Genomic DNA, 14876 nt, shown 5'->3' on the forward strand with positions numbered 1-14876 from the left:
CTTTTCTTCCAAAAATAATAAAATTAACAGATAACAGATTCTTGCATCTTAGCTGCTGATCTCTGCGGCTCCTTTAGAGTTACTATGGTCCTCTGGCGGAGCTTCACTGATCAATTCTTACCCTTCTCAAAATGTCTGTTTTTTATGGCAGTTACTTAGTTGGTTTGCAGTTGTGCGATACTCTCTTACTTTAAAATGATAGATTAAAAATCGTTGACACATTCAAAGTTGGGATATTGTTTTATAACATTACCCTATATCACCACCCTTTACTTGTACTCCTACTGTTGTGTTTGTTGACCTGAACGATGAGGTTTGTTCACTAATGTTGCGTAACAAACTTTTGACAAACAGTTGTGTTCTACTGGCTTTACTTACCGATGCAACTTTCCCCAGCAGTCAATTGGTCAGTGATTTAAAATGACATGCTTAAAGCAATTAGCTGCACTGAGGTAGAATTTTAGGTGTCGGAGCAAAGGTTAGATTTCAATTCAGGGGGAGTGGTGGCCTAGTGGTTAGGTCATAGAGCTTGGAATCCTGAGGTTCTGGGTTCGAGCCCCACTCTCACAGACCACTCTGGCCCTCTAAGCAATACACTTAACCCCACACTGCTCCCCAGGCGCCATACAATGGCAGCCCACTGTGTCCCAAGGGGATGGGTTAAATGCAGAGGTAAATTTCACCAATGTGAGATCAATAAAGTTCTATTATTATTACAATTAAAAATACTTTATTAAACTTAAATGGAATTTGATTATATGTACTTGTATTTCATAAAACTACATAAATAAAAATAAGATCGAGGATGCTTCGCCAATCACCTGTTCTTCACCCCTGGGATCTGGGCCATGCTCATCTCTGCTTTGCAAATATGTGCGGGCAGAAGAGAATAAGTAAGTGTGACTTTTCCACTTTGGATCAATGTCAGTGTTGAGCCAGACATTTTTTACTCCACTCTCACCTACACCTGTTCAGGTCTCTCACCTGATGTGCAAGATCAAAGCATTAACACATCATCAATGAAAACTTAAGCACTTTTAACTTATTCAGTCAGGGAGAACAGAGACATGAAATTACATATCTTGTGAATGTAGAATATATCCTGATGGAAGGGGATTGAATTCATATGGCCAATCCAGCCAGGCTTGTCTCAGAGGTTGCAGAAAGGTTTGCTGTAAAGAAAGAAATGCTGATTGGTATGATTGCACCATGAAGCTAATGCAAAACCCCGCAGGGTGAAAAGACTTGCATTTAGTCTGTGCAGAAAGGTAGTAGTGAATCAGAGGCTGTGAATTAGCTCTGCAGGTGTGCTAGAGCACTTTCAGAACATCTCATCATCCTCACTGCCAGGGGAAGACAGTGGCGTGGATCCTGCAGCAGCACTGAAAGCCACACACAGAGGCTTAAGATCATTCTGTATCCTCCAGCATGCTTGCTCACAATAACCCTCCCTTAAATCGACCTGCTTTTTTTTTCTTCTCCTCTCCCTACTTACTCTTACTTACGGCTCTGCTTGTTCACTTGCCCATTACCTTATTCCCTCGCTTTCTATCATTGTTTCCTACTACATCAAGGAAGGGCCTCTCTATAGCCTCTTCTATCATCAAGTCACTGTAGAGGTGCAATGATTGGTGCTGTTTTGCTTTGCGCTCTTTTCATAGTTAGTGTGGGTGTGTGTGTGTGTGTGTGTGGGGGGGGGGGGGGGTGTTTAGGGGGTCATGTTAAAAGTCCGGATCTTCCCCCTTCTCATCAGTTTAAGGAATGCTTGTGCAAAAAGAAGACAAAATAGATTTTTATTTTGAAGTCTTGCTACTCCCGTTTTTCATTGTGTTGCTGCTCTCCTTGTATTCAAGCAATCTGTCAAGTGACAATGACTGGAGCAAGAATGTGTAAACAGGACATTTGCATACAGGAAATTGCTTTATTACAATGTGAATCTCCACAAGCTGTCAGTGAGAGGGAGCGAAAATATGGTTACTTGTCTGCAGAAGGAGGAAACTGAAAAATAGCCTCTGCTGACAATAATAATCGTGCACACCAGCCAAGGCGTACTCTGGAATCAGGTAGTTAGACCATGTAGAGTATTGAATTTCCCACTACTGACATGCTAACAAATGATTTCACATTCTGCTTTGCACTGGTATGTTGTTTGTGTTCATGCAGGGTTGTTTAATGAGTACTGATACAAGCAGACAAAGGTCTCTCATGTATTAACAGCCCAAGGAGCACTTTGTGGATTCAGACTCAAGAGTCCTCTCAAGCACGCAAAGACTGAAATATACAAATACACAAAAAGGCTTGTGCACGTAAGGGCTATCTGTTACCTGCGTAGCACAATCACTTTCTATTAGCCAGCACAGTAACGTGGTTTGGAAGCACTGATTTAATGACCCATTAATTATGTTATGTATTCCTGTCCTGTTAAAAGAACAACCTGCTTGAAGAAATGTAACCAAACAATACGCCATGGTTGTCTTTATTAAGAAGGAACAAAGATTTACATCGCATTAGAAGCAGTTCTCTACACTTTGTAGTGCTGCATAAGGTTATCATCCTGTGATTGTATGTGACTGACTAATGCTAAGAAGCACATAACTGTTTTAGAAGTTAAAGGGAACATATATTGTGCAAATACAAATCAGAAAAAATGTTTCCTAGGTTTGAATTTCTTTTTCCTGATTATCCAAAACCACATTACACTGCAATTATTTTAATTAGGGCCACAAAATCGAACAAGCTCAATCAGACTGGACGGAGAAGACTTTTCAACTGTTGTGTTTCGCTACAGTTTCTCAGTCGAGTTTAGGTCTACACTTTGAATAGAAATTTCCTACATATGAATATCATTTGGTCCTAATCAGCTTGTACGTTTATGGCTGTTGTCTTGGACAATGATTCTTGCCCCAGCCGCAAATAACTTGCAGACTATATTTAATATGTTCTAGGTTGGTTCAACATTTAGCTTCATGTTTCTTCCTGTCAACTCTGACTGGCTTATCTGTCTGATTAAGAGTTCCCACCTGCTTTGATACTTCCACAAACATTTGTCACCATGGCGATGGTGTGAGAGTTTTCATCTCTGCCAAAAATGTTATCTCGTTGAACAGAGAACCTACTCAATCTTATTGCTATAAAAAACAAAGCAAAGTAAAAAAAATAAAATCAAAATAACAGGTTTTCCTGTTGTCGATCTAACAGCCAGATTTCTGACAACAGGTTCTTGAAACTTGATCTTTCTTCCACCACACTTTGCCAAGAGTTGACATGATCCTCTTGACTACCTATCTGATACTGCTCTTCTGGATTGAACTGCAGGATTATGTGAACAAGCATGTTTTTGCTGGCTTGCATTTTGCCTTCCTTTTTCATTTTGAGATAATAAACCGAACCGTGTTTTATTAGATACTTAAAGCTATTTTGTTTTATAGCATAAATCTGCTCTAAACTTCTACATAACTTTTTCCCTGATTTATTCAATGTGTTTGTTTTTTAATGTTCCCTGACAAACATTTGGGGCCTTCAAACAACAGCTGGAAATATTCTGAGTTTAATTATATACAGGTGCTGGTCATAAAATTAGAATATCATGAAAAAGTAGATTGATTTCAGTAATTCCATTTAAAAAGTGAAACTTGTATATTATATTCATACATTACATACAAACTCATATATTTCAGATGTTTATTTTGTTTAATTTTGATGATTACAAATGACAACAAATGAAAATCTCAAATTCAGCATATCAGAAAATTAGAATATTGTGAAAAGGTTCAAAATTGATGGCCCCTGGTGCCACACTCTAATCAGCTAATTAACTCAAACCACCTGCAAAAGCCTTTAAATGGTCTTTCAGTCTAGTTCTATAGGCTACACAATCATGGGGAAGACTGCTGACTTGACAGTTGTCCAAAAGACGACCATCGACACCTTGCACAAGGAGGGCAAGACACAAAAGGTCATCGCTAAAGAGGCTGGCTGTTCACAGAGCTCAGTGTCCAAGCACATTAATAGAGAGGCGAAGGGAAGGAAAAGATGTGGTCGAAAAAAGTGTACAAGCAAGAGAGATAACCGCACCCTGGAGAGGATTGTGAAACAAAACCCCTTCAAAAATGTGGGGGAGATTCACAAAGAGTGGACTGCAGCTGGAGTGAGTGCTTCAAGAACCACCACACACAGACGTATGAAAGACATGGGTTTCTGCTGTCGCATTCCTTGTGTCAAGCCACTCTTGAACCACAGACAGCGTCAGAAGCGTCTTGCCTGGGCTAAAGAGAAACAGGACTGGACTGCTGGTGAGTGGTCCAAAGTCATGTTCTCTGATGAAAGTAAATTTTGCATTTCCTTTGGAAATCAAGGTCCCAGAGTCTGGAGGAAAAGAAGAGAGGCACTTCATCCACGTTGCTTGAAGTCCAGTGCAAAGTTTCCACAGTCAGTGATGGTTTGGGGTGCCATGTCATCTGCTGGTGTTGGTCCATTGTGTTTTCTGAGGTCCAGGGTCAACGCAGCCACATACCAGGAAGTTTTAGAGCACTTCATGCTTCCTGCAGCTGACCAACTTTTTGGAGATGCAGATTTCATTTTCCAACAGGACTTGGCACCTGCACACAGTGCCAAAGCTACCAGTACCTGGTTGAAGGACCATGGTATCCCTGTTCTTAATTGGCAAGCAAACTCTCCTGACCTTAACCCCATAGAAAATCTATGGGGTATTGTGAAGAAGAAGATGCAATACACCAGACCCAACAATTCAGAAGAGCTAAAAGCCACTATTAGAGCAACCTGGGCTATCATAACACCTGAGCAGTGCCACAGACTGATCGACTCCATGCCACGCCGCATTGCTGCAGTAATACAGGCCAAAGGAGGCCCAACTAAATACTGAGTGCTGTACATGCTCATACTTTTCATGTTCATACTTTTCAGTTGGCCAACATTTCTATAAATCCTTTGTTTTTATTGGTCTTCAGTAATATTCTAATTTTCTGATATGATGAATTTGAGATTTTCATTTGTTGTCATTTGTAATCATCAAAATTAAACAAAATAAACATCTGAAATATATGAGTTTGTATGTAATGTATGAATATAATATACAAGTTTCACTTTTTAAATGGAATTACTGAAATCAATCTACTTTTTCATGATATTCTAATTTTATGACCAGCACCTGTACATGTGGAATTTATTCACTCACTTGGTGACTTCCAGAGCCAGTTGATTGCTTTGCATTTTGCTTAAACTTATAAAAGTAAATAGAAATCAATTATTATACTCACCAACCTTTTCAAAAGTTTGCTGAACTATATCATTTTTCTTACAGTTGACTACTACTTACTGCTTTTCTATGAGTTTGGCTGTAATATTGAATGCAAACAAGTTGGGAGGGTGTGTAAATGGCCGTATGAACACACATTTCAGTTAATTTCTTTAATCATGTGATTATATTCTGATTCTGATTCTGGTGTCTGACCGCATGCTTGTCTCAGCTCATATTATTTGCTAGTAGGGAAGCAGTCAGGCAGCTGTGGTTGTAGAGAGTAAAAAGCATGTAGAAATTGATTCTGGGTACACTCCTCTCCTAATATGATCCGGGTGGCTGCCCACAAGCTGGGCTCCATCTCCTCTTCTCCTCAATCAGCCATGGTGCTGACAATATTAACGCAGCCCACAGATCTGCAGAGGCTGCTGCATTCTGTCCAACTGTTTCACCGACTTTCCAATTGACTTTTATTTACATGGTTCTTAATACACTCCATGTTCTTAGCATTTCAACATACACACTCATTTACTTCAAATCCCCCCATCTCCTTCTGCTTAGGAAGAAATAAAGCTATGGTCTATGCATGCTTTCATCGCTTACATTTAATTTCTTTAGGGAGGATATGAAGGGCTATGAGAAACCTGTGAGGGGTAAAAATGAAGGCTGGGTTATTTTCACAAACCTATTCGTCAGGTTTGGGAAGGAAACCGTGGTATGTTAGTGATGTGATTGTGAGAAAGCACAGGCTCAGCTCTCGGCAGCATGAGGATTCCACTTCAGTGTGGTATCAGTAAAAAATGTTCATGTTTGTGCATAAACCAGACATGTAGAAAACTTACCCTGAATATTTCCTTATCAGCATTTCACTGTTGTGTTGACAGGATTTCTTACTGGTTGTGCTCTGCTTTAGTACAGTTCAGTTTTAACATAAACAGACGGAATAAAAACATCTGCGTAGAAATTGTTTTTTAATGGAAAATCCTTTTTAACAAAGGTTTATTTTATGTTTCTTGTAATATAATATTGTTCTATGCTATATAACCCAATATTCTTTGTGAGTCCAATATATTTCTTGCTTAGTTAAAAACCATACAGTATTTGTTCTACCTGGTACCTAAAAATGAGATTTATATCTGTATTTTTCTTTGTAAAAAACTTCACTGTTGCAGCAACTACACTGATACGAAATCATTAAAACCAATTTCCTTTTTTGTTCCTATTACAATAACATTTGGTGGGTCTGGTTGCCTTCAACGAGGTAATATATTCTATTACCACTTCTGTTTCTAAATTATCTATCGACTTAATGGCACTATAAAGATTCAAGCAAAAATCTGGAAAGGCCAGAACCACCATAAGCAGCCAAAGATTGCACAAAAATGGCAACTATCAAAATAAGAGCAACTGAACAAACCCAAGGCCAGACTGACCCTTTACCAATTTATGACCCAATTGTTTGTTTCTTCCTTTCTTTAACCTGTAAATATCCATTTGAGTTGTTTTTTTCTAAACCAAGACATAATATGGCCCCTGACTCGAATCATTATCTTGCTGACCTCCTGCTTGCATATACTGTATATTACTGTGTAGATATTAAAAAAAGGCATATAGAATAAACATAAGATCACTGTTAAATGTATCACAGACAAAACCATTGTTTCCATTTGGTTAGACATTTTGTACGAATTCGCTACAGATATATAGGTATGGAAAAGTTAGCATTTCTGTAGAAAGTATTATGCAACTCAGCGCTTACATGGCTCCCTCTAGCAGCAATACATTGCTTGGAGCAGGCAGTTGAAAGGACCCACTGTGTCTCGGCCACTCACTTCGCCTCAGTGAAGAGGCGCACAAGGTCCAGAGGGCGAAGAAACATCTCAAGGCGCACATCTTGACTTTGGATTTCTTTTTTGTGTATGTAAAGCTTGAAGACGCACTTGTGCAATGGTGCCATGGCTATGAGGACTGTATAGGCATTTATCAAGAGAAAGGTAAAAAAGTATGCTCACCTTTAAAGGCAAAAAAACAACTCTGCACTCAGAATATGCACACAGTCTGCTTGTGTAAGTAGGAGCCTTAATTAATTCCAATGTCCTTCATAGTTTGCAGAGTAAGGCTACGCACTAGCCTAGCCAGCCAGACAATTACAGGGAGCGTAATTCAGTCTGCTAAACCTCCGTTGACTCTGGCCTGATCTTGCCAAACCAATCACAGCCCAGGAGGCAGGAACTTAAAGATGCGTTACTTCAGCACAGGAATTACCCATAAGGCAACAGCAAGACGGTGACCACAACACCGCAATGTTGCAATGAAAATTAAGAACATGCTAGAGGGCACACATTATATCGTCATATTTTTTTGCAGAAACAGCAGAAATCCTTCATTGGAGAATTTATTCGACTTCTTGATATGTTTCACTAACTACACAATTATAGAATTATAGAAACGGAGCATGTTGCTTGGAGTTTTTGCGTCAAATCCGTAGTTAAGTGATGGTTCTGATGTTAGTCCTTCCTTTGAAATCGAGCTCTACCAGCTCTTTACCAGACTGATATGATGTATGCATGGTATGTCAGTCTGGCTGGCCAGGCTAGCTAAGCACATAAAACTGACCCTATATGACAAAAGGCTTACTGGAATAAAAGTCATTGGAGCAGATTCTTGCCAGTTTTTAAAGATTTGTCCCTGCAGTTGATGTTTCCAATCCACACTAGTCATTTTTTAGCACTTAACTCCTCCAACTGTGATCCTATTTTATGCTTATCAGGATGTAGTGATAACTAAGCTTAAAATAACATAAAAATAATAAAATTAGTCAAACTAACTCAGTCATTGCTAAATTGATTGTACCTATCAACATGGCAGTTAGTGACCGATGAAATCCACTTATGTGATTTCACATGTGCAATATGTGTTAAAAACCTTGGTCCATATTGAAATAAAACCCTTTGAAATGTATAAAATGTTTAATATTTAGCTTTAGTATACAATAAAAATGTCTGACAAAAAGCTCAAGTAACATTGAAGCAGCACCCTGTCAGTTTTAATACTTTGGTCCAAGGCTGTAGAAATAATTTTGCAGGAATGAATGATGGTGTAAAAAAATAAACGAGACAAAGCAAAGGCGTCACATATGGTTTTTCATGACCAAGGCACATCTATTTCCTGCCTGTACAAGTATTTGGCTGCCGTAACCACACTATAGTATTTGGCAGCAGTTGAGGCACCCTTTCTTTCCATCCTTTTGTTCACTGTATTAGTGGGCCTTCCTTTGTTTCCCCGAACAGGGTTAGATTAATGCACTGTACCCTTTTATTCAGTGTTGTACAAAAGAAAAGCCTGTCGCAGAATCCGCAGGGAGCTCTGATGGTTGCACTTCGACAGAACAGATGACAACAGCCTTTCATCAAAGTGAACATACTCTTTTGCTTGTTAACCACAGTACAATCAGTTTCTGATTCATATCAGCCATATATACATATATACCAGGAATATTTCTTGCAAAAAGTGCATGCTTCCTTAATATGAACTGTTGTTAGAAAAAGCAAGCACATAAACTGTTTTGGCATGACACAACGCACCTTGAGGCATACTGTGCTCTATAAGATCTGAGCATTGGAATGTATTTAAGAAAGAACCAGCAGCTTTGTCTCTCATTACTCAGTCCTCCAGAAGCACCACCCAAAGCCTGCTTCTCATCTCCTGCAGTGCGACTCAACTTATTCATCCAGAGACACCTTTAACCCACCTCAAATTCTCTCTCTCACAGCAGAGTTAGTAGAAATCAAAGGAATTTTTTATTTTTTTTTATCCACAATTGTTCAGGCCAGCCTGCAGTTCTTTCAGGATTTAATTTTATTGTTTTATGCAAAGTCTTCAAAACTGTACTTAATGGGAAAAGAATCTTTCTGGAGTGTGACCTCCATAATGAAATACCAAAATAGTTAATACTTTGTCATAAAAAGTGGCTCTTCTAAAGGCTGATTTAAAATAGAGGTGTGTTATTAGAAGGAGTTGGGATTACTCAAGAGAGTCTGGCTGCAGACCTGCACTGTCAGGACCCAGACTTGCACTGTCAGGGCTCTGTGTTGCAGACCAGCAAATGGGGTCTCCTGCACTATCAGGACTGGGAGTTTATTCAGGAAGTTGTATTCGAAGCCTTCGGGAATTGCGCACAGCACATGTTTGCTGCCAGATTAGTTTATAACAGTGTTAAACTGAGCATAGCAGCAGTTTAAATTATACAGTACGCAAACATCCTCATAGGACAACAAAGCTCCATTGTTGTTTAGAAAATGTCTTATAGGCCAAATACCCTTTTCTATTCTAGAGACCTATATCTATACCTAGATCTATTAACCTAAAGCAATATGCATGGTATGGTTGTTACATGTCGGATACGCTGGTCATTGACAGTCAGTCCCTGGACTGGCATTGCTATCACTGCCCCTACGTAGTTAGGGACTAATGCAGATTTCTCACTGGGATCAGCTTCATAGTCATACTAAGCCACTTCCAGAGGCGATGGTATCGGGGGACGGTCATTTAGGAAGGGGGATGATTGTTAAGATTTTTTTAAGAAGGAGGATGCCATCCCCCCTCATTCCCCCTCAACTCGAGTACTGCACATATCTACTATTGCAGATAGGAGTTTGGTGGGGAGTAAAATTGTGCATCTACATAACTTTCCAGCATTACAACACCTGTTTGTGAAAGGAAACTAGCTTAATGGGGAGTTTATCAATGTTAGCATTTACTTTAGAAAAGCTTCAAATCAACTTCACTTTTACTTTGAAAGTCTCTGAAAAAACTTCTGGTTATAACAGCGCAGGAGACCTCACAATGCAGCCCTGCAGCCAGGGTCCTGACAGTGCAGCTCTAAGTTCTGACAGTGCAGGTCTGCAGGCAGACCTGCCTCTCAGATTTTTGAGCTTTGCACCTAATGTGATATGGTAACAGGAGGGTTTTTGACAAGTTTTCAATCAAGTAAACTGAGATTATACTGAAGTTATGTTCCCAATTTTTGGCACTTGTTTTATTCAATCTCTGGTTCAGGTTGGAGAAGCTTCTGTTCTCATTGGCTCAGCATGTTAGACTTAGGCAACTTTTATTGTTATTTTGTTTACACGAGTGAATATAAAACAAAATTTTGTTTTGTACAGCTTTTAGAACATTTCCAGCAGTACAGCAGTGATCAAATGTAAACAGTGTGGGAGAAAAAAAACATGGTGCAAAAATCTTTTTACCACAGCTTCTCAAGTATGCACCCCTGTAAAAGCTTTTTTATACTTACTAAATTAAATTAATTTAAAACTGTATTTTTGTGTTTATGCAGGTTATCTATGTCTGATAATAACATGTGTAAGGGGAACTGAAAAGTATAACTTTGACAAAAAAAGTAATACAGCAAATGTTGCATACTGGTAAATACATTTAGATCCAAACATAGGCTATAACTTTATAGTTTGAAAATTAACACATTTGAAAGTATGAAAATACTTTCCTTTAGCATTGCTACAGTACAAGTTTACGATCACAGGTTGTATAATTTTTCCAAAAACGTGCCTTAACACTCTTAATTTCCCTCCGTTTCCAGATGATGACATTGAGGATGAGAAGGAGCAGCTGAAGGAAGGTGAGTGACAGAATATTTCATGGTTGCCTTTTCACCTTAACACCTCCATTAAAGCAGACAGAGAGTGAGTGAGCACCATAGCTTTGGCTTCTGTCAGTGTTTTGCAAGGTTTTATGCGGCACTCTAAATTGAATGTTTATTCATCTGCTGACAAGCCGACTCCCTGACCTGACTCATCTTTGTGTAAAATACTTAATGTCAGGTGCGTTACACTACAAGAACCGTTATCCAGAGCTAATTCCCCGAAAACATTCCCTTCATCCGGCTTAGGGCTACAATGCCTTTAGACCACCTAAAGCGGGTGACAAAGAAACTGCGGATTGACATCCCTCCACAGCATAAGCCAGATGATAGCACAAACACAACTGTCAGTGCATGATGCTTTTATCTCCAACACATCATGTGGTGCCTAGCCTGAAACTCCCAGATGTTGCTTATCGGGATAAACTATTGACATTCATCTGTGCACTGATGTCCTGAATAAGCAGTGGCACAAACAAAATGCCTCATGGAATTGTGTGTGTGGTTAAACAATAGACTCAGAACAGTTTAGCTATGAGTTTGTTGTCACTCTGGAAAAGAGTTATTTCAATGGAAAAACAGCTTTCTGCCTCCAGCAGTTTGCTCTCTGGGGTATGTTGCACCTAATGGCATTTTCTATCGGGGAGAAGATACAAATTTGACCACTGCCTGTGCTTTTTAAAATCTCATTGCACACGTAAACCCAACAAGGCAGAGAACCACATTAGTTTTGCTGTCTGTTAGAGAAAGTGGCCACATTACACTAAATGGGTAGCTCGGGGTGCTATCAAAATGTTTTTCTTCCCAAAGTCACTCCCATGATTTGCCAATTACACACATCTGTGTTTTCAAAGTGAATCCATTTTATGACAAACATAAAAGAGCTGTTTCATAAGTGCACTGTAAAATGTGATATTTCAAAGTGAAACTGTGCGCACATAATGGCTGCATCATAAAGATTTGGCTCAGACCAAATGCATGTGAGATTTTTAGTTTAAACAGGCTATGTTATTTCTAAAGAGCTCCTCACCAGCTGTTTTACACTGCATACTCCATAAAAACATAACATTAGACTGTAAAAAGCCAGCTGAAACAATTCCTGATCATTCCTAGCTCTCTTGTGTTATCATACCATTTCTGTCCTATTCCAGTTTGGCCTTGTTTGATTTCCCTCTTTATGGATGCCAAGAATGGGCTTTTCATTCCACTCCATCAGCCCAAGTTTGAATCAGTCAGCCTGGAACCGACTCACAGCTTCGAAAGACTTTTATGCTAACATGGAGTGGTGCTTTTGGCTCACACAGCGGTCTGGAGATGGGCTCAAAGCCTCATTCTTTCCTCCTCTCCCTCAGGAGTCTCCTTTTTAATGCGTTTTTTTAGGCAGGTAAAACCACAGACGAGAGCTGTAACGTTTCTCAGAGGCATAGCTACCTTAAGCAGCCAAGAGAGTGTTGGTATCAAAACTCTGTGTTAAGATGTACATTTTTTTTATTATAAACAAAACTGTACTATATTGTTAGTTAAATTGTTCAAAAATGGTAAATACTTTCTAGAAAATCTTCAGATGGATGCTCAGTATGAGAGATTGCTGCGAAAGTGTTGGGAAATAACAACAAAGCTTTGGATGTAATTGTGAAAACATTCTTTTTCCCACAATTCATACATTTTTGAAATTTGTACAGCAGGTGAAATTATTAACAGAGCAAAATATTGGTAGACTAGTAAGGCTAGTGAAACAGCTGGACAGCTATAAGTGTGCTGCAACCTTTTTTGTTAAATAAAAAAATCTCAACTAAATAACGTACAGTATTGTTGAATACATCAAGCACATCTGCTGCAAGTTTATGTTTAGCTTTTACTGTTCAGCAACTAATAAATATCTAGATCTATCCAAGAGAAATGCCCTAAGAAGCCTTTTGCTACATCTATCCACACGGACTACCCCAAAAATCCTTTTTTTTTATTTATTTAATGGTGGCTAAAACTTTTGGTGACAGAAAACAATACGCGCTATAGCTCTCAGGTTCAATTTCTTTTTTTTTTTTATTTGACTTTGCCACATATTTTACCTTCTCTTAACAAAAACCATTTAAGAGAACCAAATTTATCTGTGATTGCAAAATGTTTGGAAAGCAGATAGCAACTAATGATAACTTTTAAAGTTTTATTTTACATGGAACATTAAAGCTTAAATCGCCTGTCAGTATGATTAGAACTTCAATGCATAAAAACGTTAATACTGTAACCATTTGCAGAGATGCACGTATGGTTGTCACGATACTAAACTTTTCAGCTCGATATCGATACTAAGGAAAATATTCGATACTCGATACCATTTTCGATACTACAAGGATAAAAACAAAGACTCCAAAAGTCTACAGAAATATTTTCATTAATAAATAAAATATAATAAATAAACACAATAAAGGTTGTATGCTGTGCATAATATTAAGCAAGCTTGATAAAAAACTTATAAAATTCAAATTAAGTGTTCCTTCCTTGGCTATGCTTTGCACACCTAACAGTGACACTAGCCAAACCAGTTAAGAAACAAAAATAATTCTCAGCAGCTGCACCTCTTACAAAAAAAAAGTCTGAAACTGAAAAGAGCACAGAATTATTTAATCACACAGTGTTCAGAAAGTGCATTGTCCTCTATTCTGCACTTTAGATGAATGACTGCTTAGGTGCCACTGGTGACGGCACTGTATCGATACTTTTAAAAACGAGTATTCTATCCGGATACAACATTTCAGTATCAATACTTTTTTGAGTTTCGATACTTTTGACAACCCTAGATGCACGTAAAGCGAAGCAATTTTCAAGGAAATCTAAGCCCATCTATTTATTTTTAATTATTGTTTGTAAAATCTGTTTGTACTCTGCTTCCGAACTACAGTAAGTGTGGAAAATTAGATTTTTATAGTGGTTTTAGGAATTATTTGTTTTTTCAATATCTGGGGAGTATTCGGACAAGTGAGATGTAAAAACACCCCTGTTGCTAAAGATACGCTATAGAACATTGGTACTTCATATATGTGGGGCTGATGTGTTTTTGGGTAAAATATTAAAGTATGTTCAGTTTAAGAAAAATAAAAAAAAACTATTGAATTTTGGATTTAGTGGTAGGGTTATTTTATTTACCCATTTCAATACGAGTGACAGTTTACATCGATAGGCCCTGACAAAGAGTTGCATCTTGTTGCTTTTTGTGGAAAGAGATCCCACATCATTGAAACACCACATGTCGTTTTTTCTTTACAGAAAGCATACCTCCATCAACACAGTCCACAACCAACGAAGAGACGGAGGAAAGCGAGAAGGGTAAGCTTGTTACTAAAGCTCTGTGTCTGCTTGTATCAGTTTTTTTTTTACTCCAACTCTTTTAATGTTGAGCATGCCAAGCATATTTACTTGTAGTGGGAGCATTTCACATTGACATGTGTTTACAGAAAAAAAAAAAAGCACGTATAAACTAATGGAATTTGTTTTTGCTTGGTAATCTCTTGCTCTCTGATACCTACCTCCTCTTTGGGGAAATGAATAGAGGATGAAGCTTGGTCCTTTTTCTTTCAGCCAAACCTGTTTAAGAAGCCATTATCTGGCTATTCTGCAGTTTCAGCCCCTTTGGATGTATAATGTTGAAACAATTATAGGCTTCTCCAATACGATGGACCAAAGATAATTAGAATCCAACACTGGACGGTGTTAGTAGGCAATTAAAATCGTACACCATCAATTTTTCTTCAAGCCTTACGGTTGGAGGAACTTTTTGAAACTAACAGTCATGTTTGTTTTCTCTGGGGAACCTGTTCCTCTGGGTCCTCTAGGATATTGCAGTCACATGAATAGCGCCAATACAATTGTTGCTGTGAAACAAAGCATGCTAATTTCTCTATGTACAATACCTTTTTTTTTAATCCACAGCTGTAAATCAGAATTATTCAAAAATTCAATCAC

The 14876-nt window shown here is 38.4% G+C and overlaps 1 protein-coding gene across 1 annotated transcript in view; it reads left to right on the forward strand.

The window, feature by feature from the left end:
* Positions 1-14314, forward strand: part of macrod2 (mono-ADP ribosylhydrolase 2) — a 578860-nt gene extending 564546 nt beyond the window's left edge. The window contains exons 10-11 of the mRNA XM_038306738.1: positions 10857-10895; positions 14181-14314. Coding sequence (XP_038162666.1) covers positions 10857-10895; positions 14181-14305 — 164 coding nt within the window. The 3' untranslated portion in view covers positions 14306-14314. The remainder of the gene's footprint in view (positions 1-10856; positions 10896-14180) is intronic.
* The last annotated feature ends 562 nt before the right edge of the window (positions 14315-14876 follow it).

The sequence above is a fragment of the Cyprinodon tularosa genome, unplaced genomic scaffold (genome assembly GCF_016077235.1).
Source record: "Cyprinodon tularosa strain WSP-4 unplaced genomic scaffold, ASM1607723v1 ctg116, whole genome shotgun sequence".
NCBI lineage: Eukaryota > Metazoa > Chordata > Actinopteri > Cyprinodontiformes > Cyprinodontidae > Cyprinodon > Cyprinodon tularosa.